Source organism: Cuculus canorus, chromosome 14 (genome assembly GCF_017976375.1).
Source record: "Cuculus canorus isolate bCucCan1 chromosome 14, bCucCan1.pri, whole genome shotgun sequence".
NCBI classification, from domain to species: domain Eukaryota; kingdom Metazoa; phylum Chordata; class Aves; order Cuculiformes; family Cuculidae; genus Cuculus; species Cuculus canorus.
In genome coordinates, this window is record NC_071414.1 from 5,804,413 (window position 1) to 5,832,206 (window position 27,794).

At 38.1% G+C, this 27,794-nt stretch overlaps 1 protein-coding gene across 20 annotated transcripts in view; it reads right to left on the reverse strand.

Moving 5' to 3' along the window:
- TENM2 (teneurin transmembrane protein 2) overlaps window positions 1-27,794 on the reverse strand; it is a 961,638-nt gene that overhangs the window by 333,987 nt on the left and 599,857 nt on the right. Inside the window, exon 1 of one of the 20 annotated variants that reach the window (XM_054079376.1) lies at window positions 21,043-21,464. The exons of 17 other annotated variants lie outside the window; for them this stretch is intronic. In XM_054079376.1, the coding sequence (XP_053935351.1) occupies window positions 21,043-21,088 (46 nt within the window). In that variant the 5' untranslated portion in view covers window positions 21,089-21,464. Of the gene's footprint in view, window positions 1-21,042; window positions 21,465-27,794 lie in introns of those variants that run through there. 2 more of the 20 variants (XM_054079377.1, XM_054079378.1) reach the window with 2 other exon arrangements.

The following is a 27,794-nucleotide window of genomic DNA, read 5'->3' on the forward strand; positions in this document are numbered from 1 at the left end:
CAGAAAGGAAGAAAATCTGTTCTGCTGTACTTTAAGTTGTGGATAACCAAAAAAAAAAAAAAAAAAATGCAGCTGAGCTTGAATGACCTTGAGAAGCAGCATAGAGAAGAAAACAAAAATGAAAATAAAAACATGGACAGGTGGAAACTGCAAAAAATTAACTACGACAAAGATTAATGTAACTGTGCACTTGCAATGTAGGTATGACGATGTATATGCATCTCTCTAATTTATACAAATAAATAGGCAAAACCTATCATAAAACCATTCCAAGTTGACCAACCACAGTGATAGGAAGATTCTGCCAGTCTCAGTTGAATCTCTCCAGATCTTGCCTCCGCAGAAAATAAAGGTATCATAACCAGTTCTGAAACATAAGTACTCGCACACATTCCCTTTGGACAACTGTAGACAAATATATTTATACATGTTACTAACTCATAAATAAATACACACAGAAAAACCCACACAGACATAATCCTTTAGGGAAAGGAGGTCCTTGGAGACAAAACAGCAGCAATTCAAGGTCTAAAAGTTCAAATTTTCAATTTTACTGAAGAACAATCCTAAAATAATTCGAGTTTTGTGGTTGCATACAATATCAATCAGCAAGATTAACACCTAATCAAAATGATAAGTAACAAAGACTGTGGGAGCTTTAAAAAAAACAAACATACATTACCACCCAAACAGAAACTGTCACCTTCAAAGCAAAACAAAACTTCTGATCTACTCTTACGCTGATGTGGAAGGACTCCTCCAGCATTCCTTATCAAACAGCAAGTATCCATGGTCACATTCTCACAGATTCCTTGCTAACACTATTCCCTGTATAGGAAGTGATAAATTGAACCCAAGTATGTCTTGCAGTCTCCTTAGCTCTGTGCTTCAGACTGCCTACTAAATATTTGAAGACAGTCTTGGAATTACCACATTACTGGAAAAACTTCAAGCTAAAACAATACAAATTTACATTCTGAAAGATGAAAGTAAGCATAAACTGAAGCTAAAAATATCAAATCATAATCAAATTTATATTTATATCTCAGTTCAGCCTATATTTTAGAAGGAACTAGAAAATTATTCAACAGACAAAGAAGAGTTATTAAGCACGCCAAATAATGGTAAAATGATAATTACACTGGAGATTTGTCTTAATAAATGAGATGCAAAGGGGTCTTTATTATCCACCCATGTGCACGCAGAATTTAATTAGTTATCACCTATAAATGCTAATACCAGAGCTGCCAATCAATCCCCTACACGGTAATTGAGGCAACGCCCCAAAATATCTGGAGTCAATGCTGAAGAACTCTGGTTAGAAAATAGTTAACCCAACAGCAATATGGAGAGAAGGAATTCCTCAGAGAGCCTAAAGAAAGAGATGTTTTCATCTCATTACATCTGCCTTCATAATTATAACAAACTCATCAGCCTCTAGATGAATACCACCTATAATCATTTTCCTGCATATTTTCCAAAGCAGGAAACTTAACAAGATATAAATGCCTCAGACTAATTTAGGCTATTTGTGGTTCTCATCTCATCTTGAACTAAAACAAGAAGAAGAGAAGCATAGCTAAGTTAAAAATAACCAGGCAGAGACTTTTGCTTATTTATTTACTGTGATCCTTGCTCAGAGCCAGGTAAGTAACAGGTTTACCCTTCATAAAGGAAGGCAAATTTAAAGTATGGTTAGGCTATGGTCTTTAAATGATAAAGAAGTAACACTAATAACTAGAGAAGCCAGCATACATCTAATCTACCTAAATAGCTGCTTTCAGTAAAACATTCTGACATACACATACAAAGAAAAACCCAAACAAAAAAATCCACAGACCAAACAGAAGTTTGACAGGATTATTTCCCTCCAAGATTGATTTCACTTACACTAATATGAAAAACAAAGGAAACTAGAGGATGACACTCAGTCGAACAAAATCAATCACGTACAAAGTACAGTAATAATAATCAGGAAAATCCTGACCCACCCAGCGAAAGTGGAGCTCTGCCAGAAATACATTTCTTGGCAAAGCTTTGTGCCCACTAATTAGAGACTGAACCATTTGGGGAAAGTTACTCGGTGTCCTCAGGAACTGATACAGAGCTGTCCAAATCCACCTACCTCTCCAAAAGTGAAATTGTGTTGTTACACATATTGGCACAGAACAGGATCAGGCAGCAGCGTCCAACACGAATCAGGAGGATTACAGACGAATCGGGGGATAAAGGGTGGGTGTATGTACACACACACAACACCTGCTTTGTATTCCCCCCAGAAAGGCAATGTTTTTCTTCATTAGCCGACTGTGCTGGAGAGCGTGCAAAGCTGCCAAACTTGTGCTTCCACCGTAGCGATGCTGTTCCATAGCTCCAATATGAAGATGAGCAAAGGAAATAATAGTCTATCCCCTGAATATGGCTATTTTTGTTGACACATACAGAAAAGGAAACCTGTAAATATCCATGTACCCACTTGACACCAAACACAGATTTCCTTTTTAATCCCAAATCTTTCAAATCTGTTGTCTTCATATTCTATCTCACACTATCAATATGGAACTGCAGGGAGGAGAGACACAACAGTTATCTTGGAAGACTGCTCCCAACACCACCTCGACGAATCGTATTTCTATGCTCCCCACTTCTCATGGTCAAAAAGGAATTGCCCTCCAGAGAGTCAGCATGCACCATTCCAGCTAGGAACACCTGAAGTTTGTTAACGAACTGCTACCAAAAGTGGTACGCATGCTGATCCCATTTGGAAATGAACACATTCTAACATTCCTAAGGTCACGTGGGCAGCAGGAGTTCTGCTTCAGCAACCCTTAAGATCCAGCCTGGAAAGGAAATCATTTTTTAACATACAAGGTCACTTTTAACACTCAGTAAGCAATGGGGGTTGTTCAGATGTGACATGATTAAGCCATACACTGAAGGAGAATCACAAAATCATAGAATGGTTTGGGTTGGAAGGGACTTTAAGTATCACCTAATTCCACTCCCCCTGCCACTGGCTCAGGCTGCCCAAGGCCCATCCAAGCTGGCCTTGAACACCTCCAGGGATGGGGCACCCACAATTTCCCTGGACAACCCGTTCCAGTGCCTCACCACTCTCATGGTGAAGAATTTCTTCTTAATGTTTAATCTACATCTTCCCCCTTCCCATTTAATACCATTCCCCCGTGTCCTATCGCTACATGCCCTTGTAAAAAGTCTTTTACTGCTTTGGAACTTAAACTTCAATTTCATGTATTATGAAAGTAGTAATTAAAAATGCCCCCCCCCCCGACCTCAAATCATAAACAGTATGAACTAATAACTTATGACAAATAACAGTGAGCAAACGCACACGGATAGAAGCAGTTAAAAAAACTGACACAGTCATTTGCTTTTTTTGACAAAATTGCCAAGAATTTCAACAGAAAGCTATCTAAATTGCTGTTTAAATGCTTATTTTCTTGCCCACAGCATATTTTACACAAACATTAAGAACAATATACAGCTTTGCAAAATTAGCTACTGTGGCTGAAAGGCCAAATCTGACCTGAAACGCAGGGCTGAAATCATGTGAGGACAAAGATTTTATAACTTTTTTTTTCCTTTTTTTAACCCCAATCACATCAGCATAGCAGGCCTTTCAGCATCTTTCCTGACAGCAGGCTTTGCCCTGCCTTTGCGTGCTAATTGGTATGCTCGAAACAGTCATCAAAGAGCAAGGATGAGGGAAAAAAAGTGGAGGGAATATCTGAGAACATCACAAACCAGCCCCGAGTGCTGACTCACGGTGTAACTGCACAAAGCCAAAACTAGGACAGTGCAGACAGAACCATGGCAAGCCTGAAAAAATCACTGCTTTCCCTACCACATACAATTTATATTTGATGTAGCGGCATGCAAAGGAGGAATCCAACTTTCAGGCCACAGCCTGAATTGGACAGTGCTCCGGAATGCACTGTTGCCTCAGGTTCCTCACACGGCCGGCAGCCAGCGGGGTGGCGGTGGCCACCCTCCCACCAGGCCCTCCCGACAAAGGGGCGCCCTGTGCCTGCGCAGACACCCCCAGTTGCTCCCGGGGTGCTGGTGGGGAAACCGCTGCCCACCGCCCTCCAGAGACTCTGCACAGCCATCGGACCCAGAGATGCTACCTGCCCCCCCCGACGACTCTCCAAGTCTTTTTCGCTGACTATTATTCCGTACTAATCAAGTAAAGCAGACTAATAACTTTCCTATTCAGACATAATTCATTATCCTTATTTACCCAAGCTGGCAAAATTTATAGAGATTATTCCTTCCAGCCTTTTTAATTACCAAAATTCTACTTGCTTTAAAATACCATAGTCTCCCTTGAGTATTCAGCAGAGCTGAAGATCACCATGGCAATAAGAAAATGGTGCCAATGTTATCTTGGCACTGACTGTCTACAGATCTCAGGAGACTTAACACAGGAGAAAATTGAGCTCACGTAAAAGCAGAAACTCAGTCTCCCTAATGGTTTTAATATACCTTTTATTTCTGCTAATTTGACGTTAAAGAAGTAGAATAAAAAAAGCCTTAGAAGCATATACTTTCCTAAAGAGACAAACAAAACAGCTAATGAGTTTTATTATTTCAAGGCAAAACCCACCTTTCTTACACAAAAAGCGCAAGGTGCTACAGTTAGTAGTTGGATATATGTGAAAGTGTTGCCAAAGCATTGGAGGAAACAAAAACAACCCACGTGAAAATTAAGTTTGAGACAAAAAAAGTCCAGAGTTTGTCAGATCCCTTCAGCTCTTACATTAAGGCATGCATTGAAGCTCTTCTCTACAACCACAACATGCAGAATCATCTAGTTCTGCCGCCCAACACAACGATGCCCGTGCTAGGAGTTTGTTGGTTTGCTTTTTCCTTTGTTTTTTCCCCCCTTCCTTAAACTGTGTCAAGGAGAAAAGGGATATCTTTTATCAGGATTACATCAGTAATCTAACACACAACACAAATCACACAAAAACCAGCAGCACCACAAACGAGAAGGAAACGTACCGCAGTGATTGTGGTACTAGCTGCTCTGTAAAAACTAGCTGTTTTCAACTAGCTGTTCTGTAAAAACTAGCTGTTTTCAACTAGCTGTTCTGTATAAAGCCAGTGCAGCACAGGAGCATCTCCAGGCAGCCAAGTACCACACAGACAACAGTGTCAACACAAACCAGACGAAGCTACTACTAAGCCATGCAGGTCACAATATAAACAAAGAGCCCCTTCTCTTCAAATTCACTGTAGTGCCACTACAACTGAAGGTTTTCTTTTTTACGGTATCAAACCAACCACGGATACGTGACGTTCTTTTGTAGTCAGCAAAAAGGACAGAGGTGGGAAAGAGACTATATATCATCCCAATGCCTACACAGACAAACAAAAAAACCTAATTCTGTACTAGTTGAAAGACGCATTTGACATTCCAATGAAGAGTGAAAACGCTACACTGCAAACACCAAAAGAGGGATTTAACTCCAGATAGTGCTGAATGGGATAATCACTCTGAATTAGCAGACTTCAATATGAAAAGAAAATGCCAATTCCCTCATTTTATAAATCTGTTTTCTAATTTGTATGCACCACTCTCTCCATATATACACAGAACAATTTCCTAAGTGGCTAATATAAACTTGTGCTGACATTTCTGTTAAGGAAGTAAACAGAACATACCAGAATCTTGTTTTACAATGATGTATTAGTTGCAGCAATACTTCTGCATAAGATATATTCTGGAGGAGCAAAGAGAAAGATTATAGCAAGTGGGCAGAGGAACCATCAGCTATTGTTCCACTTCTTGTATTCTGATGGTCAGAACATTGGCATCAAGTGTATAAAGCCATACCCAATCCTTGGCTTTTACAGAGTCAGAAGCGTCTAGGATATTCCAATCATCAATTTGAATCAGGCACTTGCTTCAATCAGTGCCACTTGTGTCTCTCGCAAATGCCAGAGCTACCAGGGCATAAATTCATTCACAAATTAAACTGCATGTCTTAATTCAAAACGCAGATATTGTGATGCAGATCATTTTTTTTTTGTCAGTGTAGACAAAAGGTTGTTTTTTCACCAGAAGGCAGGGAAGGAATAAATATTAAAAAACTCTACATTTGACACCATCCAAAATTATCGATAGCAGGATACCTCTAGTTTAATAGACAGTGAAAACAGATTGTACAAAACATTCAGGTTAGCAAAGATTTCCACTACAATGCCTTGATTACACAGAAAGCGTTCCTACTTTGCAAAAAGGGTATTGCATTTCACAACAGTAAATTAAATCGGATCATCATAAGTAATACCAATTCTTCTAGTGAGGTCAAAAAAGGCTTACTGCTAACGCAAGCTCATGATATTTTAGCAAGGAATACAACAAGTTGGGATGGTAAAGGCAACAATCCCACAGGTCACATAACAAAAAATTGTGACATCCCGCTGAAAATTATTGGAGTCTGACACAGAAAAACATGAACAGAGACTGTGGCCCTTTGCCATACCAGCCTTAATTTTAGCTAAAAGGTCCAATCGCACTGTTCAGCTAACATGAAATCAGCAGGACTATCTTTTGTACATCACTGTGAAAGGATGCTTAGCTCGTCTCTAACATAAACAAAAATCTCAAGAACTAATCACCGCTTCTTAGTTAATAATAGAATTACATATATGGACAAGTTATTTTCCACCTTCAAAACATATACTTTTCAAATATACATCCCTGGGGGAAAAAAAAAAAAAAAAAATCTCTCTTGAACTTTCCGGGATGGACTCTTCAAACTGATCGATTTGTAACCGCAGTTCCTGCTGTTTAAAACAATGGGGGTGGGAGGTAGGAGGAGGAGGACACCTTTCCAACTGCTAGGCCTCCTGACATCTGCTGAGCAGACGTTTGCTGAAAAATAATAGAAATATCTGCTGGATTACAGCTAGAACAAAGCTAATCCTGACTCAATTAGCTTCTTAGCTTCCCCCCCACCCCGTGGTATGCCTTTACCAGATACTATATGAAAGAATTAATTAATTTACAGTTATTTTTACATATTAAGCTCAACCTCTCAAGGTCATTTACCTTCCCACAATAAAGCTCTATCCTTCCCAAATTATAATAGGCTCGTTAAAGAAGTTATTTCAGATGTGACCAAGACAAAACCGGTGATCTAAACACGAACAGATCATCTCGCTTAGCTTAAACATCCTGTGCAGACAGAATCACTCAACTAGCTACATACAAAAGGGCTCTTCAAGTACAAATGGATGCTGCAGGTTACAGTCCTCTGTTCATAGCATTCATGCATTTTAATTATTGATTCTTTATTCAAACCCGGACAACTGAAACCATATTTGGAAAGACATTTTTTGCCATTTGAAATGAAGAATTGATCATTAACAGAAGCATACAGAAAAATAACATTAGCTGTAGGAAGCTCCTTCCGGCAGTCAAAATTTATTTTGGTTTGAAAGGACTAGACTACTTATTTAGACATCAATCTTTCTTTTGAGCTCAATTCAAGCAAAATGAAAGTGTTACTGAGTCCAGAGAGGTCGATTTCAATTCAAAAGAACAATGACTAAGTAGAATAAATGATCTTCCATAATAAGATACACTATTTTACTTGACTACATTATAGAAACTAGACTGCAACCTAAGTTGTTAGCGCAGGGTTTAACGACTGACCACTAAACCTGCACAGAAGTTATTTCATTCATGACTATGAAATTCTTTACCTCTCTGTTTAGGTACTTCCACCTTCTCCGAGTGCATTTTTGTTTTACAGATCAAATTTCAGCATTGTATTTTTGTTTTACAGATCAAAAGGAAAATACTGCATGCTTTATTAGGTTCTGCTCTCTTACAATTACATTTGGGCTAAGAGACCAGTGTTGTTTGTCAATGTAAAACACAGCTCTTTGGCACAAACCTTTTATTTGATTGTTGTTCCCACTCACCTCTCTGACATATGTCAAATGTTTAAACAACATGATCTTGATAGCAGATTAATGTTAGTACTTAATGTGCAAGGTCAGCTTTCCAATGCATAAACTAAACTGAGAAAATGTAATTGTTTTAAAGCTTTTTAAAAAATTAGTTTAACCATAATGTATTTGAAAGAAAACAAAACTCAGGTTTGAAAAAAAAAGTCAAACAATAAAAGCTCAAAACTCAGAAATCCATGCCAGCTCTTCCCGGTAGCCGTAGCAATACAAAACAGAAAACGAAATAAGATTTCATTTCAGTATGACATTAGGTTTTCAAATTAAAACTTAGTTGATGATAGGAAGTAATCAAATGGTATTAGCCTATTGATATGTCTCAATTGACTATAGCGGCTGAACCACACTTAGATAAACAAAACAGCATTAACCAAATGGAGTAAGGCTAAAGGGTCCAAAGATAACAGCAGTCAGACAATTCATGTATGTACTGGTGGTTACAACCCTGAAAGAAATTTAGTCTCCAAATGGTCATGTTTCACTCCGCTCGTGGGTGAACTATGCCTTGCACACACCCAATGAAGAATCAACCTCTCCTTACTCTTGTGGGGGTCATCACATACACCTCCTTCATTCATTAAAGTGAGAGTGGAAGCCCTCTGCCAACTGCCCTTTGTTACAATTTTGTGATTAGTTCTTTATTTTTTTTGCAACGCCTGTATTGTCAAACCTTGTTTATTTGACCTCCAGCGTTCATGTGCCTGAGAGTCTACAAATTAATTGGGAACTGTACCATTACTGCTACCTACTGAATTTTTGTGTTACTTAGTATGTTCTGAAACAATGTAGCAAAACACTGAAATTAACACAAATTTCAAAGAAATGTAATATAAATTACCTCATTCTATCATTATCATCTAGGTCCTGCTGATTAAAACAAAGATTTATTTTAATACTCAGCAGAACAAAGTCTTCTTCTAAAGTAAGCACGTTTCTGTTAGTAGCCTCTTATTTCAAATTACTCATAAGCAAGCAAAAAATCCCCCTTAAAATATTCAGATACTACATCTTTATCTAAGCATGTTATAATTAGATTATTAACAATGCATGGATCATTCTTTCTCACGTATTTGTTCAGCACTTAACAAGATTTTGACCTACTGAGACATACGGACTCTACCCAACGTAAATCAAGAAGAGGGCGGTTTCAGCAGGGAAAATAGTCTGCTGACAAATCAGTTGATTTGGTTCCAGCTATAACACTGACCTACTTGTGTAACATACTGCAAGGCATTTGAATTTCACTCCTTGTAAAAAGATGACGACTTATCTATTCCACAATGAAGAAACTGGGTTACTGGTTCCTGACGTTATATTTTAAGTGCATCTAAGTGCAATTCTAACAGCATATGAATTAGGGCTCTCTCTTTCCAACATTCCTAGGAAGGATGAGAACTGTGATATTCCATTCTAGGAAATAAGGAACACAGAAGGAACTACTCAACCCCTTTTCCCAAAGACCCAGTATTACCTGTGACAGAAAACAAATCTAAGTGCCTGTCCAGACGTGAGCAAGTGTGTGTGTGTAACAACTGCAATGCCCCGCATACCTAAACAAGGGAATGCTACACAGATAAATTAATTAGTATTTATAGAGCACACGCTCTCAAGTGCGTCTGTAAACATTTTTTGCTTTCTTGGGTTCTGTAAAGATTTTTTGCTTTCTTGGGTTCTGTTATCAAACACGCGAGAGGCATAAATAAATAAATACAGCTACAAAATAAAAAGCTACTCACATGACTGTTTCTGATTGAACGTTAAGAAAAAGCAGTCAGTTTGTCTTCCACTAGATCCTTCTCTAGCCCTTCTTACTACTTGCATGCAAGATCTTCACTATTCATAACAAAGCAAACCATTGTGTTTATAGGCAATAATATGTAAGGACTGAACACAAATACTGAAGAAAACAATGAAAAACCAGTTATGAAGACTCCAATCCTTACGAGTATTTTGCCATTTCTTATATAAATAAATAAAGGTAAAGTAACTGACTTGAATAATAATCCCTTTTGTCTTTAGCTAAAAAGAAAAGTATTAGCTAGAAGCATTTCATGAATCAAACTAATCCCAATTCAATATGGTGTGCACATGAATACATCAGATATTGTTTATCTGAAAAGTGACACTGACAAGTCCCTCTCAACTTATCCTGCAATATCTGTTTGAAAACGTCTCCTTTTTGATCCTGTTTGGAAATCAGGAGCAAGTTGTCTCCAGCACCTGGAATTTGGCTGTCAAATAAATATCCACGAAACACTTAAAAAAATCACGCCAGGTGCTGAAACAGTTACACACTGGCCTCGTTCACTGCCAGACAAAACCTCTATACATGACTTCTCCTACCCGCAGCTAATAACTATTAATGCCTCACATTCCCTCCTACTGTGAACTTCCAAGAAAGCATTCCTCTAGTAAGACATCCCATCACAGGACTTAGTTTACAAAGATCTAAATAAGAAACTATCATTCCACATAACAAAGTTTCACTTTTATCATATACACCACTTGATTTTCTTTTGTTTGCTTTACATTTTGGTTTACGCTTTTTCCAGTGTACACTTATCAGGAAAAGAATGAAGTGTTTTTTTTGATGTTTTTGGAAACCAATCAGAATAGTATGGTGTCAATGCGATTAAATAATTAAAAATATAATGATCTTGACTGAAGAGGTATTTCCAATACCTCTTGGCATAATGATGGCAATTGAAAATCCTTTTAGACCGCACCCTACTTGGCACTTGTTTATCTGTCAACTTATTCATTTCTGTTCTCTTTACAAAGCAGATAAAGGAAATCTCAAGGGTTTTTTTTGGTGGGTTTGGGGGCGAGGGGGCAGCTGGGGGTAGTTCTGGTGGAAGCCACTCCCCGCACAAAGAAAAAGACTCCCATTGAATGGTAAAGGACTCACTGTTGCAGGAGATGAATTGCATTAACCCTTGCCCTTCCCCATTGTACTTGCTGCCCACTGGAAACAACAACAGAATTACTAAAACCTCACACTCTCTAATGGGATGGTAATAGGATTCAGAGGCCATTAGGGTAAAGGCAATCCATATTTTATAGTTTAATAAGCTCTTGCTGAAGATGCTGGATCCCTCTTCAAAGCCAACAATTACTGATTTAGTATTAACAAATCCACAACAACTGTCAAGACTGCAGAATGCATTCAAGATGAAGTCAGCAGCTTATGGTGACAGACTTTAAAATGTGTGTGGAAAAATGAAAACACTTAAATAGAAATAATTTGTAATTTCACAGTGATACTGGTTATTACTGTCATTTCGGATTTCTTTACATCCAAATGCCATGGTTACTCAAGTTTGCATATAATTCAGAATTCTGTGGCGTTTGTTTTCTGGGGCGAGCACGTTTGTCCTGTTTTCTAAGCAAACACCTCTTGTCACTAAGAAATAAAACAGCGAACACAGAACAATAAGAGAACAATTGAGTAATAAAATCAAGTTATCCTTAATCACACAGATATTATCTTAATATTATGATTACCTACAAATGGATTGTCTCCTAGGCTGAAAATTCAAAAGAACCCACCGTTCTCCAGCCTTGAAGAAATCAGTGTAAAATACTTACCCACTCAGCCCACTGTCATCTGAACTATTCTTTAAAAACACCGTTTTACATAGTTTTGAAAGCTGACTGTGTTGAATATTTTTCTACATCCTTTTAAGACAATCTTATTATCTACGTTTTTGCTGTATGGTTATTCCTCATTCTCTTGTGCAGCTGACTGGAGACACAAAGAGCAGTCCACAGAAGACCAAATCCTCTCCTCAAACTCCTGAAACATATTCCTCACTTAGATACCCACTGTAAGTGCTGCTGGACCTGCCCCATCTGCCCTTTCCACTATTCCTCTCCTTACTTTTCTGATGGAGAAAAAAAACTCCCCAGGGAAACAGATGCACTTCTTAGAAGTGATACTTCTGAGACCCAGTTTTGCCCCCACAAACATTCACACAGCTCTCAACGAGGCAGACGAGCCACTGTATCTAAAAATATGGACCACTGCTGTTACAATGCTTGCAGTCTTTACAAATGGAGGAAGCCGCATCCTTCACCATTTGTTTTCCACAGCTCTGACAACTTTGCCACATTTTTTGAACCTTAATAAATATCACGTTATAGAGGCAATATTTCTTTTTTGCTTAAATTAACCCCAGTTAGTCTTCAGTGTTCTATAGGCTGTGAGACCAGGCTTTTCAGCATTAAATCCAACACACAAAAGAAGTCTGTATTAAAGGCCACAATATAAAGTTCAGAGCGGCCACGCTACTTTATTTGTGCTTAAAATAGAAAATAATCCGGTATTTCCCAAGATAGTGGCCCTCCAAATATTACTAGCCTAGTCAGTCCCTCTCTTGGAAGGGAAACGGAGTCGACCCTAGCTTTCTTTCTCAAAATGTTGTCTTGTCCCATGCTTCAGTGCAGTACTTCCTTTCAGTGGAAAGTCACCAGCTGGCCAAGCAAAACCTTGCCTGCTCCCTGAAAAATAATAAGGAGGCACCAACAAGGACACCAACCTGCCTGTACGTTTCTCCACAATGGACTGAAAGCACAGGCTTTTCCACACGTCTCCTGCCTTCTGAGCAGCATCCCACCTCCACATGTCTGTCACTCGGAATCCAGGTAACGGAGAGTGAGAAACAGTTATGATTAGCTGTTCAACGGCATTGTCCCTAGACCTCTTTCATGAGGACACACAACCTTTCCTGAGGCGATGCTTTCAGATGTTGAAACTCCTCATACCAGGACCACGCTGACCTTCAAACTTTTCTGCACTTTTTATGTGGAGAGGCACCATAGCTCAATCAGGATCACGCATATCCACTAGTTACCAGAACATATTAGTAATGAATCTAGGTACATCTTTCATTACCTCTGTGGTTTATATTAAAAGCATACATTGAATGGAAATTTGCAGTTGATAGTGTTCCTGCTCCTCCAGAATTATATACACCCAAGACTGAGCTCTGCTTCCACATCCGCTTTGTTTGTCACTTCTAATGCTTAAAGAAAGCTTTCAGTACACTCAAAGAACAGCGGGGGAAGAAAAACATAATTATTCCTGCAACAATTAAGTCTGTTTAGCTCACTATTAAAAAAAATTGCATATGGTATTTTGAAAGATGCCTTCCAGGGTATCTAGAGACATCACAGAGAATTTTGCTTCTGGGCAAACTAACAGAAATAACCAGAAGCCAAGTAAAAAGGGAATGGATGACCTAACTAATTCTAGGACAAGAACAGACCTATCAATATTTCACAATACAAAAGATAACCGCTACATGAACAGAAGAAAGATACCAAACACCACGCGAGTAGCATCTTTGAAGAGAAAAAACAGACAGCATACAAAGCAATAATTCCTGAAGACCTGTATATATGGATAAATTTAACACCCTGACTACGCTGTATATCCTATCTTCACTATGTGTCACTGACTCTAGAACCAGACTGTTTTGGAGCTCAGGCAGTGTGGTCAGGCAGCAACTGCAAGCATCTTCAAAGATACTAAAAGCCATGCGTAACCACAGCGGAGTAAAAAGTCCGCTAAAGCTAGATAAGCACATTTTCCCTGGCAGGTCTGCCTTGAAAGGCTCTCGGTTGCAGCACAATAATTTCTCAAATGAAACAATAATTTGTGTGCGATGGATACAAACTACCCATCTCCACTCTTTCAGAACTAGCGTGCTTTCTTTGCCCCACAATCCCGACAGTACTGAAGCCAAACAGAGCCAGCAGGTGCCATCACGGAATCGCCTCTGTGAATCAACACAACTGAACTGTTGCTAGCACAATACCATCAGATTAATAAAGCTTATTATTTCTCTGTTCACTCCAGTGGACTTAGCTTCCAGAATCTTTTTGGCCTGATATTGACTAAAAAAAACCCCAAACCAGTCCCATTATGTAATAAAACACTTTATCATTCTCCTCCAGAAAGGATGGAAACATAAACCAATGTACTCACACGTTCCAGAACTAGCAAACCTTTTAGAACACCTACATTTTCGTTCAGCCAGTGCACATACTTTCATTATTCAGAACAGCCCAAGTTGACTTTTTTCTATATATAGTTCAAAATTCTGCACCGAAACCACAATAATTGTGGGTCAAACAAATCAAGAATAGATTTTAAACCTCGCACACCTGGCTGCGTGATCTAATGCAGATCTCCTTGAAATGACTATATCGGTGTTAAATCACCTCTTCATCTTCCTTTCCAACCTTTCTCAACTATTCTTCAGCACGGAATAATAGCTGGTTTAAATTTTGATGTTAGATGCATAAAACACCACTAGAAACACAAACCTCCTTTTTGCTTGCAGCAAAAATGAGAATTCTAATCCACTCCTTCAGAGATAAAAGCTCTACATCTGCTTAGTTTCCCAGAAAACAAAACAAAATAAAATCAAGTCATGGAATATTTAAGAATCTCCAAGCTTACAGCTTCTAATAAGAGACGATCAAAATGGATTTAAAAAGAAAATAGAATCTTCAACCATAAGCAGTCAGTTTGTTCAGAAGATTTAATTTTAGAAGGTGGTGACCAGGAATAAAACAATTAATTTGTTAAGGCTGGCCAAAGCTAACTGGGTAAACATGAAAAGAAAATGTGTTGCCTGCACAACAGTCCTGATTTGCTTAGCATTTGACATACACTGTCTCAAAAGAGCACTTTCATTTTCATTTCAGTCATTCTAAAAAAATCCTTTCAAAAAAGGTGGTATTGAGATGCAATGTAATGAACTATAATACAATAATCATGGTTTGGATTTCTGTCAAGTTTCTTAGAACGTAAATGAGCACTTATCAGGAATTTGCCCAAAACAAATAATTTGCACTCATTTCCGCAACAAGACAGACATGATTCTCTTTCATTCAGCCCTTTGTTAACTCTGATTAATTACTTCATTTCCAAATTTCATTAGAAACTTATTCATCTTTTCTAGGTGGGAACAACTGATATGCTGCATCTCTAAGTCTCATAATAGAAAACTGAACATCTGCCCATTCCTTACATTCTACTGACCTCTAGAGACTGTATGTATATATGTATAGCACATATACATTATTTATGTGCACGTCAACATAACCACTGCAATGTCACAACAGATTGACTTCAGAGACATCTGTATGCAGCATTTGATGTTAAGAGTTTTTTAATCACAAAACGCTCTTAGAACATCTTCTTTCCTGTTTTTTCTAGACATGGATAATATCTTGCAATTTTTTTCCTTTCATCTCTGTGTCCTTCCAACCCAAACACACCATAGCCTTCTTTATCGATTATGTACAGAATTAAGCCACAAGTATGATATCAATATCAATATGGAGTTAATCCAGGTTTCGTTTAAACACGAATATCTGCAAGGGAGGGAGCATCACAAACCCAGAAGCTCCTAGTTATTGGAAAAGAGGCATGACTGTACATTAGAAAAGAAGTCTCTCAACTCGGTACAGACGCTTTTCCCCCCACCAAATGATAACATCTTAGAGCAGCTTCCTTGTCTCCATTTTGCTGCCAGGGGGAAAAAAAAAACATACGAAAGCCTGCATTGGTTTGACATTTAGACCAAACAGAGAGGGCTGAAGGATCTGAATTTGTCAACTAAAACACATTCAAAGCAGACATTAATCGAGTAATAAAGAGAAATGAGGAGACTAGAAAAGACTATGTCCTTCCATCACAGCATCAGCATAACTGACATTGTTTGGAGCCTCTACTTGATAATACCGTGGAGTCAAGTATAACAAAAAACATTACCAGAAATATACACAAAAATTAACATATGAAATTTTGAGGCACATTTTCCAAATGAAAATACTTTGTATTAAAGTCTAATATCAAAATGCCCAGAAAAGACACAAACAGTTTTCTAACGCTAATAATGTTTCATAGAGAAGGACCACCCATAAGATACTTTCATATGACTTCACCCTCTGGAATATCACAAAGATAAGTGTATGAGAGTGATCTGAAAATAAATGTCCTACTTCAAAAAGCTTTAGCTATACATCTGTTTAGCTTTCTTTTTTTTTATACTTTGAAGAGTGAGGGGATAAAAGTTTTAATGCAACTATTATATATAACGCTATTATCATAGTGCACATGATAACAGAATACAAAATGTACTTGGAATGGGCTATGAGCTACAGGTTGAATTTTATATATACGTATAACCGATAGCAACTGAACTCTGTGTCTTTCAAAAATTGCCTGCACAAAGAGAGACTAAGAACTGTGTTACTCAAGTATATTTTACATAATACAGCAAAAAGAGAACTTCTGTCCACAACTTGAAGTTACTCAGGAGTTATTTCAACATAAATGAGGGAAATAGAAATATTTTGAGGGAAATTAGGGAAATTCATGTTTTTCTCTTTAGAAGTAACATCCCTAGGATAACTCCATTGCCAAATCTGATCTCTATTTCTCTTAATTATTTTTATTCATCTTATATCACATTTTAATGAAACCATCACAGTGATGGAACAAATTATATAGATGTATTTGAAACAAGCTTCCCAAATAAGTCTTTAAATTGCTATTCTCTGCAGTACATTTTCCTATGTATAGATCTTGACTTTATATTTCAGTAACCTACTGCAACCCTCTAGGCATCCCTTCCTCCTGTATTCCAAAAAAGTGAGACTAAGTATGCATTTTTTAATTTGAAATGGGCTTAAATGAAAATACACAGATTGAGCTTTGTGTGCGTGTTTACACGTACATAAGCACCCACAGATAAACTCAGAAATACAATATTGCTGCTGCTGAGAAGTGTGGCACTGCAGTCAACTCTGGCCAGAATTATTTACCTTATTCTGCTATTCTGAGTTTTTTGTAGTGTACTCATAAACAGAATTCCACTATACAAGTACGCTTGCTTTTCTCTTCATGACTTTGAGAATTGAGAAACACAAAGATAAAAGTTTATTCCTTAGGGCTATATTGTGTCATAAGCCTTTAAACTGAATTTGCCAATGTTTTCAACAGGGAATTCTCTTTAGAAACTGATGACATATTACGATCTTTTAAACTAAATTACTTACCATTTCATTGAACTGACAAGTCTGAAAGTAAACTGCAGTAGGGAAGGTACAAGAACATATTCTGGAAATATTGTCTCACTGGTAACTGTCAGGTTTATTTTTCTGAATCACACAGAGCTGCAAAAATATAGAAGTGCTCATGAACTTTTGGCCATGGCCAGCTGAGATGCAAAAGGTTCAATGTCAATCATCAATTGTCTCTAAAGCCCTAGGAACTTCTAAATTTGAGCAAAAAAAATCCCACAAAAACCTACACGTGACTATTCAATAAATATATATAGCACTGACGTTTCCTAAACTGTACTCACGAAACGCAGGAAGATTTCCCTTCTTCCACATATAAAGTATGCAAACAGTTTTCTGAACGTTAAGAAATTACCCTAGTATGCACATAGTTGTACACATACACTAACCAAACAATAAATTAAAGAAGGAGAACTCTGAGGAAAGCCCCTACTTGCAACAACAAAACCGTACGGGAAAGAACACCAATCCAAATCTTGCCAGGTTAAACAAATTTTGGCACACAAGTCCACAGAACCCCATAAAAACACTAAAACCAAACTGCAATAGATTATCTACGACACAAGTGACATGTGGGATGACTGTGGAGATCTGCCACGTGTTCTTCTCTCTGCATTTGTTTCCAATTATAAGCAGAAGTGGAAATTTTCTTACCCGGCAAGTAGCAAACTAAATAACGTCATGCTGCTTTGTGATATAAAATACAGTGAAACACACCCATTTCAATTCTAAAACCTGAAATCTCTTCTCTAAAAGTTCTCAACTAATTCTTGTTTTTCCTTTTTTATTTAAGGTACGAATAGGTATAAATGAGATGAATACAGAGGGATCACGTTTTTATTAAGACACGCTTAAGTTTTGCACGTTTCTCCTACTTTAAATGGAAAGTCAGGAGCAAAAAAAAAGCAACAAACAAACATTACTGTTTTGAATTTGAAATCAGTTATGGATGATGATCATCTCCAAAAATAAATATTCCCACAGATAGAGGTCAGTGGTTGCCTGAAATTGCATCAGTTAGTGCCTGTATACTAGAATGCTCCACTCCTTTGGGACTGCTTTATTATTTTATCAGATTAATTAATAACACAGTAGTTTTAGCATAGGGCATCACTGTTTTCTATCCACACATTTGCCATTAGTTAGCCTACAATTTATTGATCTGAGACTCATCATGGGATTTAGCTCAGATTTTAAGCACATAAGAAGATGTTATCTCAGAATTGTTCACAGCTAAAAAAAAATGCAAACCATACATATAAAAATAAATAACATCAAAAAAGAGGGTGATTTTTTTGCTTTTGATTATGTGCTGATCTAGAAAGCTCTTACAGTTCTCAAAGGAAAGCAACTTCACTGCATTGGAATTCTAATTTTGAGGTTGCGAGCATTTTGAGTCTTCACTTAAAATTCAACATTTTTATTTCATGAATGTATTTTAAAAAAACCAGAAAATTTTAGGGATACTCTATCAGCCCTTCATTTGAGAAAACATTAAAGTGAAACCTTATTAACACTAGTGATAAAATGGTAAAAGTGGGAAGGAAACCCTAAAAACCTTCAAAAAAAGACAAGTAGGTGTGTATATATGTGGCTCATTTCAGCACATGTACCTCTTCAGATTTTCAGATTGAAGACAACCTAGGATGATGATGTAAAGAAATATTGATCTCATATTATTAAACCACCAACAGCCTCTATAACCATTTGGTTTGAGATTTTTCTTTGGCTTTTGTAATCTCACTGCATTTCTTTTCTCCTATGAAGTAATCTTTACTTTGCTCTCCAGCAACATCTACTGGAACATCAGCAAAATGCTGCTATTTCTATCAGCCACCCATCTAACATGTAGCAGGGCAGAGTTTTAGCAAATGCCAAAAGCAGAGACAAACGATCTGCAATTCAGATCCTGCATTCTGGCCTCAAACAGATCAAGTTAGCTCATCTCCAACCTTCTCATTTTCTGCCATTTCATAAGGAAAAAAACCTTTATGGCTAATTCACACCAAAAGTCATCTACCATTTACACTTAGATGTACTTTATTAAAGCCACAAAAATATCATTTAAGTACCACATTACATCCAGGACTTCCATTTCTGTCAGACAAATAACTCTTAATTTCAGTTTAATCCAAAGATCTGAGCTTGGAAGAACATAGAGAAGCATTTTGAAAGGTGAAAGAGAGGTGTAATGGCAACTCCAATGCCAAACAATAACAAGTTTAGCAAAACTATACCGAACAAGTAAAAATGCCCACTACAAATGAGTGAAACATTTATAAGTTCTTTTGTCTAATTTTAAGTCTCAGAAAAAGATCTGTCCCTTTATATGGAGACGAATATGTATGATGAACCACTACTGAAGATAACTGTGCTTGAAGTCTCTCTATGCTGATGGGCGAGAGGCTTCCCTGGGGGCTTGATCCCATCCAGCTGTGTGGTGCCCAGTTCCTGCCTCTCGTGCTAAAGCAGCTGCTGAAAATTGACACAGAAATCCCTCCAATGTAATTTTGCACTGTACACGGCGCTGCGCATCTGTATGGCTGCATGCAGGATGGAGACATTACGGTAAACTTGCATAAAGACAAAAGTTGTCAAGTAAACATATTCATTCCTATCTGCAGGATGGTCAATTGTAGGTCTGCAACACTGAAATCTACCTATCAAACAATGTTCATTCTATGACAGCTTATAAAGTTAGCTTTTCACAGCTCTGTTTTCAGAGCCAGATGATTAGTGCTCTACTTTTACCAATAACTCTGATCACTGCAATATGATTTGCTTTCCTTTAAATCCCTAAATAATGTTCTAACTACCCTTGACTGCTTGTTCACTTTTCAGTATGACAATGAAATTCCAAACATCACTGCTGCTCAGAATCGCTTCCTTCTATTTAGACTCTTAGTTTGCTCAGAGAGCAACTGTAAAATATAAGCGCAGAGATGCAGGGAGAGAAAAAAAAGCACCAAAGCCAGCAAAGACTAGAAACAGAAGTCCCAATGGCTAAATATTCCAGTTGTGAATAAAAAGCATTTATCAGCACGTAGCATTTTAAAAGTAAAATTATTTTTCCCTTTGTAATCCCCATAGAGCCTCAAAATATTTTTATAGAGGATAAAAGGGCACATTTCCCAAAACCACAAACACTTTAAGCTATATAATTTTATGTCATCACAAGACTTAAGTTCACAGGCTTTGCTTGATAAATTAGCTCCTCTCAACAACTGCTAAACAGAAAGCCCTTTATTGTAATCCAAGTGCACTTGTGGACAGCACTTTCAGAGTTAACTCCATTTGACAACTGACATAAATCCATTATTCTAATTCGGTGATTGCTTTACTAAACACAGATGCAGTTTATGAGTTTTAGCCACGTATTTCATTCAGGATGCTCCTTAATCTCAATTTATAAAACATAAACATGAAATAGGTTTTACAGTACCTCTAAAAGGGTATAGCTATTCATCTGATGAAATGCCAGGCAAACAAACCACATTCACCTAGACTAAACTCAATGCCAGATTTTACCTTACTAAATAAATAGCAAATGAGTACAATTAATTTTTAGTTCAGCTGTTGCAAGCAAATTGCAAAATGCCAAGCTCCTCGAGGGATACAAGACTCAAGAGCTTTTCTTATACCGAGATTTAAGCACTGAATTTAACCTTAAGCAAAGTCCAGCCTTCACAAGAGCTGGTTCTCGGATTTATTTGGATACGTGGAGAAAAGGAGAAAAACAATCATTCAGTGTGAATACAGCATCTCCACAAGCCCATTTCCAATTCAATTTATAGCACATAGTTTACATCTTAAACAAAAGGAATTATACACACCGCCGCTGCCTCTTGCTGCAGTTGCTCGCCTCACTTACCGAACGCTGAAAATCTACCGCTCTGACCGAGCCACTCCATAAAACACTCGGATTCAGGCACTACTTACCTGCCTCGGTTGAAGGCTTCCTTCCCTTGTTAGCAGTATGAAGCATCCTCCAGCCTTCCCAGTCCTCACCACCAGCCTCAAATTGCACAGCTAAGTCCCTTCTTTTTTTTTTTTTTGCAAGAAAACGCTTATTGAAAGTGATTAGTTTTTGTTGTCCCTTTTAAGTCCCTCCTGCGGGAAAGAGCAGGGGAGCGACGTGACGCCACCTTTTAATCTTTTGCAAGAGTGAAAAGGCAGAAAAGGAGCGCTCGATCAAACTGAGCTTCACACATGACTAAAACTCGCCTGAGAGGCTGCAGGCTCTGGCTAAAGCACCACTAGGCGTGAGTGTAAGAACAGAGGAAAGGGGAGAGTCAATGAAATGTGACAACGTATGTGCATCAAAGACGGGAAAAGAGGGAGAGAACAATAAGAGAGAGATCGCGACAGCAATGGGAGGAAGAGAAAGAATGAGAACGCGAGGGAGAATAAGCATGAAGAAAGGATAGGAGAGTTTTGAAGCAAAGAATTCGCAGAATAAAGCCAAAGTGTCTGGCAGCTTCTGTTTTTAGCTCAGCGAGCATGACATACTGCCTCTCTCATTTAGCAACACATTCTTGTCTCTTCCAGGTTTGAAAACTGAGATAATCACAATGTGTGCCTGTTTTCGCCCGATTGGCACACTTATGTGCAGTATACCTGAGATTCGCCTCAACCACCTCCTAGAGAGGCATTTATGTGCAATTAAGTTCCTATATTCATTAGGAAAGACATGTCCCCCCGCCCCCAAAACCCAAGAGCTGCTAATTTCTACATCAATTTACAATATAGTTTAACTGGCAGATGGAATTCTACTTATAACTACTAACAAACTGCCACTGATAAACAAATGACTGAACAAATGTTTAATGTTGATAATTGAGTTTTCATAGCAACACAACATATTAGCGCTGATAAATCTGTGTTTTAAAAAAAAAAGAGGTATTACAAACACTTTCTTCTATTTATCTTGTTACTGCTATATGAAGTTGCACTAACTAGCAGGAAAAGAAATAACACAACCCATAACTAACATTTTTAAAGGAATCCATCAGACATATGATCAGATTTCATATTTTAAAGAAAGAGTTTACAAGCTTAAAGCTAAATTGAAAATTTTCACTTTATTATTAATTCCTACTCATTTAGAAAAGGTCCACGTGCCAAGTCCTCATACAAGTGGGGTTCATTTTCATGCAAGAGGGGGTGCGGGGGATGTTTTTTCTGTTAGGTCGCTTTTTTTTTTTTTTCCTAGCTGTGTAAACCATTTGTAACATTTGTTTATACCTTTTACCCTTTTCAGGTAAAGGCAAATAGGCTTTTAGCCAACTAGCAACTCGTCAGCTGGACAAAAGGCATTAATTCTCACCTGCATAACCAACACAAGTGCATGATCAGACTTGGCTATTGAACAGAGATGAAAGGTTAAGAGGACAGCATAAATGTAAACAAACCTGAAAAACAACATATTTTTCTCTTTGCTGCAGCATCCTATTTGGTCCTCCCTTTGGATCCTAGCGTCTCAACTCTACTAGTGAAAAGACAGAAGACTATGGAAATCTGTACCTGGACCTGAACTGAAGAGCATACTTCATTGGCAGCCTATGCAGGTCACATAGTGTTACCTTCGGGCATCTCTGTGTTAAGGTACCGAGCTAACAGTCTGAACAGTTCTACGCAACTCAATATTCTCTTTTCTAAGGATTTCCTAATTCCAGAGAGGAGGATATGAAGATGAGTTCATGAATTATTGTCAGGGAATCAGTAGCCAGTTTCAACGTAGTTCTTAGATATAATTGTTCCACAAATTTTACAAGAGTTGATGTTTTTCAACAGATGTTAACCTCCAGAATCTTACCACAAACCATCATACTAAGTTTTGGGCAGACAGAATCCAGTTTTCATATTTGTAAAGTAAAACCTGACTCTTTAAGCTTGCCAACTGTCCCAAACCCCACCGTTACTGCTAAATTTGTGATTGCTTCAGTGTTTAATCTCTTTTTCTTTGTCCATTGGGGACTGGCAATACACTTACATAAATATAGATCCATTAAAATCAGATTCTCACTAATCTTCTCAAGCAACCTTCACAGCAGCTTAGAGTAAAATTTACCATAAGAAAAAAAATATTCCTAAGAAGACCAGGCTTTTAAACCTCTGTATGTGTTTCAACACAGCATTAGGCTGACCTAGCAAAGGAACACTTTGTGTGACGGTTTACATCAAGCATTTCATACAATCATGGAATTTATTAAGAATCATAGAATCATTTCTGCTTGCTCAGTTGACGTAAGGAATCTAATCAAAGCAGTGTGGCTTCTTAAAGGCCTCCAGTTTTCTCCTCTGGACATGAAGGAAATAAATACCACCTAAAGATTCAGGGGGATAGGAAAAGGAAGGGCAGACAGAGATCCATGTGTTCAGTTATTGCCAGATGTTCCAGAAGAGTATTAGTACATACTGTAATGGAAGGGCCGAGCTGCCTTTTAAAAAGGAAAAAAAAAAAAACCAAAGTCCCAAGTTCCTGCAAGAAGCTCCCTCTGCCTATGGCAGGCGTACATCTGTCAACACTTAACTTCAAGTGAATTAACAGTAACAATTAGGGAAGAGACCTTTCCCATCTATTTCCTATTTCGTTCTGTATTTTCTCACCCTTACACCGTTCAATTGCTTTTCTCATGGAAGTCTCCACACACCTTACCACGTACTAGATTATATTCATGGCAACAATTTTCAAAACCTGCAAAGGCATATATGCACGGTACTACAAGTATTTATTCATTCTCACGGGTTTATCTGCAACCTCACAATGCAATCAAAACCTTGTGTTTACATCCAAGGTCAACAAAACACTTGAAAAAATGCATGCGCTTTGTTTTCATGAAAGACAGAAGATTGAGTGGCTAAAACTAAGCAAAGGCTTATATATTATACTAAGTAAATTCTTTTCTACAAGAACTGACCTTGTGTTTCAACTAAAACTGTTTGGACACTGAACTGCTTGAGTCCTGACAGCTCCAGCGAGGAAAGCAGGTTATTCTCCTATGGAAGTAAGCTATCTGCCACATTTCCATAAGACACACTAGGTCTTCAACTAACATGAATGCAAACTGTACTTTACTGCTGTTAAATGTGCTTCCACTTCTGCCTCCTCAGTCATTACTCCGGTAGCATACAGGCACCACACCCCAGAACACCACAAAATCACTACACAACGCAATGTACTAGCAATGCCATTTGGTGCAGAGATATAAATTACTGATTCCCAGCCCAGTTTTTATACTTTCGCCTTTAAAAAGAAACCAACTAATCAGAGCTTTGCCTCAGTCTTACCCGAGGAAGCCAAGTCAAATTTAATCATGGAAAACCTCTTCATCTCTTACTTCTCTACTCTATTAGAAAACTGGATCATTCTTCTTAATGGTTGGACTTGATGATCCTAGAGGTCTTTTCCAATGTAGCGATTCTGTTTGCTCTAGGTCTAGGATTTCATTAGCCTGCATGCAAACGCATAGTCTATGTCTCTGACTTTAAGCTTGCATAGTAATAGTACAGTGAGGAACGTTCAACACATTGCATTGTTTCAATGATACCGCACCCCCTTCCTCACAACCCCTGCGAGGAAAGCACAAAGGTGTCACGGAGAACGTGGAGCGTCATGACAGCAAATTACAGGGAATTAGTGTGGCAAAAGACTTCAAGAGTACTCCTGCCTATTAAGGGACTACTGGCCAGAACCACTCACTGAGAACACAATCTTTGGAGCTAAATGAAAGCCTCTGGCTATGCAAAAGAGCCAACGACCACTTTTCTCTTACCAATATCCATCTGTATTTCATATCTAGCAAAGACTTTTTCTTTGCCAATTATCTAGTTGGATGGCATGAACACAGAAATAATTTTCCCAACCTTCTCTTTCTGTTTCAGACCTGAAGAAAGACTGTCTGGAAGCATCATTTTTTTATTTTTTTCAGTTATATCGGTTGCTTTAATAAAACAGACCACCTTCTTCCCCACGAACCTTCTTTCAATAAAACCGCTGGAACTTTCTCTTACACCATAACTGCTACAGAAGTAGAACGGCACTGTGAGGCCCTTCATCCCTCCCCAACCATCATTCCCTAGATTGTGATCTGTTCACCGCTCAGTGGAAAAGCAACAGAGGAGCACAAGGGCTAGAACAGGACAGAGCATACAAGAAAATTCCTTGTGTCTTATATTGCCGATACTTAACTTCCCAGCATCCAATTGACAACAAGAAACGAAATCGGTGCGGTGAAAGAAGCGTCATGATCAGACATAATTTTACTGGCGAGAGGCACAAGTTAAAGACCTTACACAAGCATAAGGTACATGTAACATTCTGGCAGGGTTAAGGAAAACACATGATGCTGTTGCTGGTATGAATTATAAAACCACCTAAATACAGCTTTTTGAGCATAACTGAACACATGCGATAGCATCATTATAAATTAAAATTGTTTATGACCTCCATTTGGTCTAAACAGTACAACCTTACCCACTACATGCATGGTTGAACAAATTTATCTAGGACTGCTGGTGTTACCAGAGAGAAGAAATAGCCAAGTGTTATGAAAAGGAAACAAAGAGAAAATATCAGCAGAAGCTTCCTCAGCAGAAGCAGCTTGTAATTTGGCTCTGAGTCATCCAGATTTGTTAACAACTACTGAAAATAATCTTTGATTCTTATCATTGTCAAGTCAGTAAGTGATAATAACTAATACCTCAGTTGTTATTTGTTTATACAGTTAATTTTTATTTTTCTCTGTTTCATAAGTGTTAATATGTTATGAAATCAGTCATTTAATGAATGAAGGGAAATCAGTACTTTTGTAAATTATGCTTGACAGAAGAACTAAAATAGGAGATCACCAGCATGTTCCTGGTTATTTGGGAATGCTAATTTCAAAGGACATGCAATTCCTCCTCTCCCCTCGTTGCATTTACTTGTACAACAATAGAGAATATGCATTAAAATGACATATCAAAATTCAGTCTTCTCTGGCACCAAGATGTACTGCGGGCTGTTTGGTACACTGCTGTTCAGCACTTTTGCTCCAACTATACCTCTGAATGCGGCTATGCAAGCTAAAGCCTTTTAAGACCACCGTCAGTACGTCAAACAATTCCTGAAGTATCTCCTACAGAAGATATAGATTTTATTAAACAGCAGTAAAAATAATTACCTTCATCTGTACCTAAATGACAGCCAGCTCACACGAACATCCTGTGCCCTAACTAACATTAGGATAAGAATAACTTACCTATAAGGCACAGCTTTATCTGCCATGATTTCTTCCTCTAACATGGGCTGAAAGCTCCTGCGCACCATGAAGATATGTTCTGCTTGCAAAGACAAAGGCCAGCTTCCAGGAGAGAGTTGTACGGCTCGTAAAGGATTTTCTTCACTTCTAGATAATTTAAGTTCTCTACATGAAGTACAAATCTACACTGAGTCAATAAAGTAGAAAGCTTCACAGAGCACACAATTTATTTTAGAGTACTGGGCAACACACTTAAAAACTGAACAAAGCCTAGTTTTACTGCCCAGTCCTCTGAATTAATATGCAACACTCATGCCTTAAGTATACCCTCGAGCATACAGTACTCCTCTAAGCCACAGCTTTGAAGATGTGTTGGTTTCCTATGCACTATCTTGACCTATATTCAGGCTGACTACTATTCTGAGATTATTTCTGCTGTGAATTCAGTCCCAGATGCCACATACATTTCTTTGCTACACCTATGACAGAGATGCCAAAAACCAGAAGAATGTCAACAAATTACAAGGCTGCTCTTACCATTTCCTAAGAGTTGGGTCTTGTCAGAAAACATGCTTTTTTGTGAGCTGATCTTGACACAAGCCTATTTCTTTGCTGATGTGGAAGCACAGAACCAAATCTAGAAAACTCCTTAAATTATTTGTTGTTATGCATAGTCCCAAGACCCTGTGTCTTGCCTGGAGTTGAGCTTGGTCTGTGCCATATGACAAGGATGCCTAACACTCTTTCAAATTGGGAAGGCTTCCCTAAGAATGGAAAATAAGGCTGCAAGAAACGACCAAAAAATGAAAGGGAGAGGGGAGAATGGAAGGAAAGTTATGGAAGAACAGAGTTCCAAGATGAAAACAGAAAAATAGGTCTCCATCTCCAGTACAGGGGAGAGCAGAAAGAATGGAAAAAAATTGACAAAGATCTTATATTTTAACATTTGCTCCTGTTTACTCGTGTCCAGATGCAGATTTTTTGCACCACAGCTCCGGTTTTCACAATTATAGTGCAAAGTCTTACTTTACTAGTAACACCTGACTATTCATTAAATGCTTCAAATCATTTGATGTAGCCATCAAGTGGAATAATCACATACAATAACAGAACACCAAAAACTCCACATATGGAAAAAATAAATAATTGTAAAGCCTTTGAAGTCTTCTAGGAATTCCTAGAGAATTCCAAAGAGTTCTTATTCTGCCCATTTATAACAGACCCATGATGAACAGTTAACTTGACAGCAAGTCAGCACAGCAGCGATGATGTAAGAAACGCTGGAGAGACTGCTATCCAAGCAAAGCCATAACAGCAGCACATCAAAACAACTGCACAATCCCTACTTGCTGCCTGCGTATGTGCAAAGTCCTACTTATAGCATGAGTCAAGTGTTTTTTTTTTTAACAAACAGCTTCCTGCTGTATCTCTACTATGACTCAAACAAAT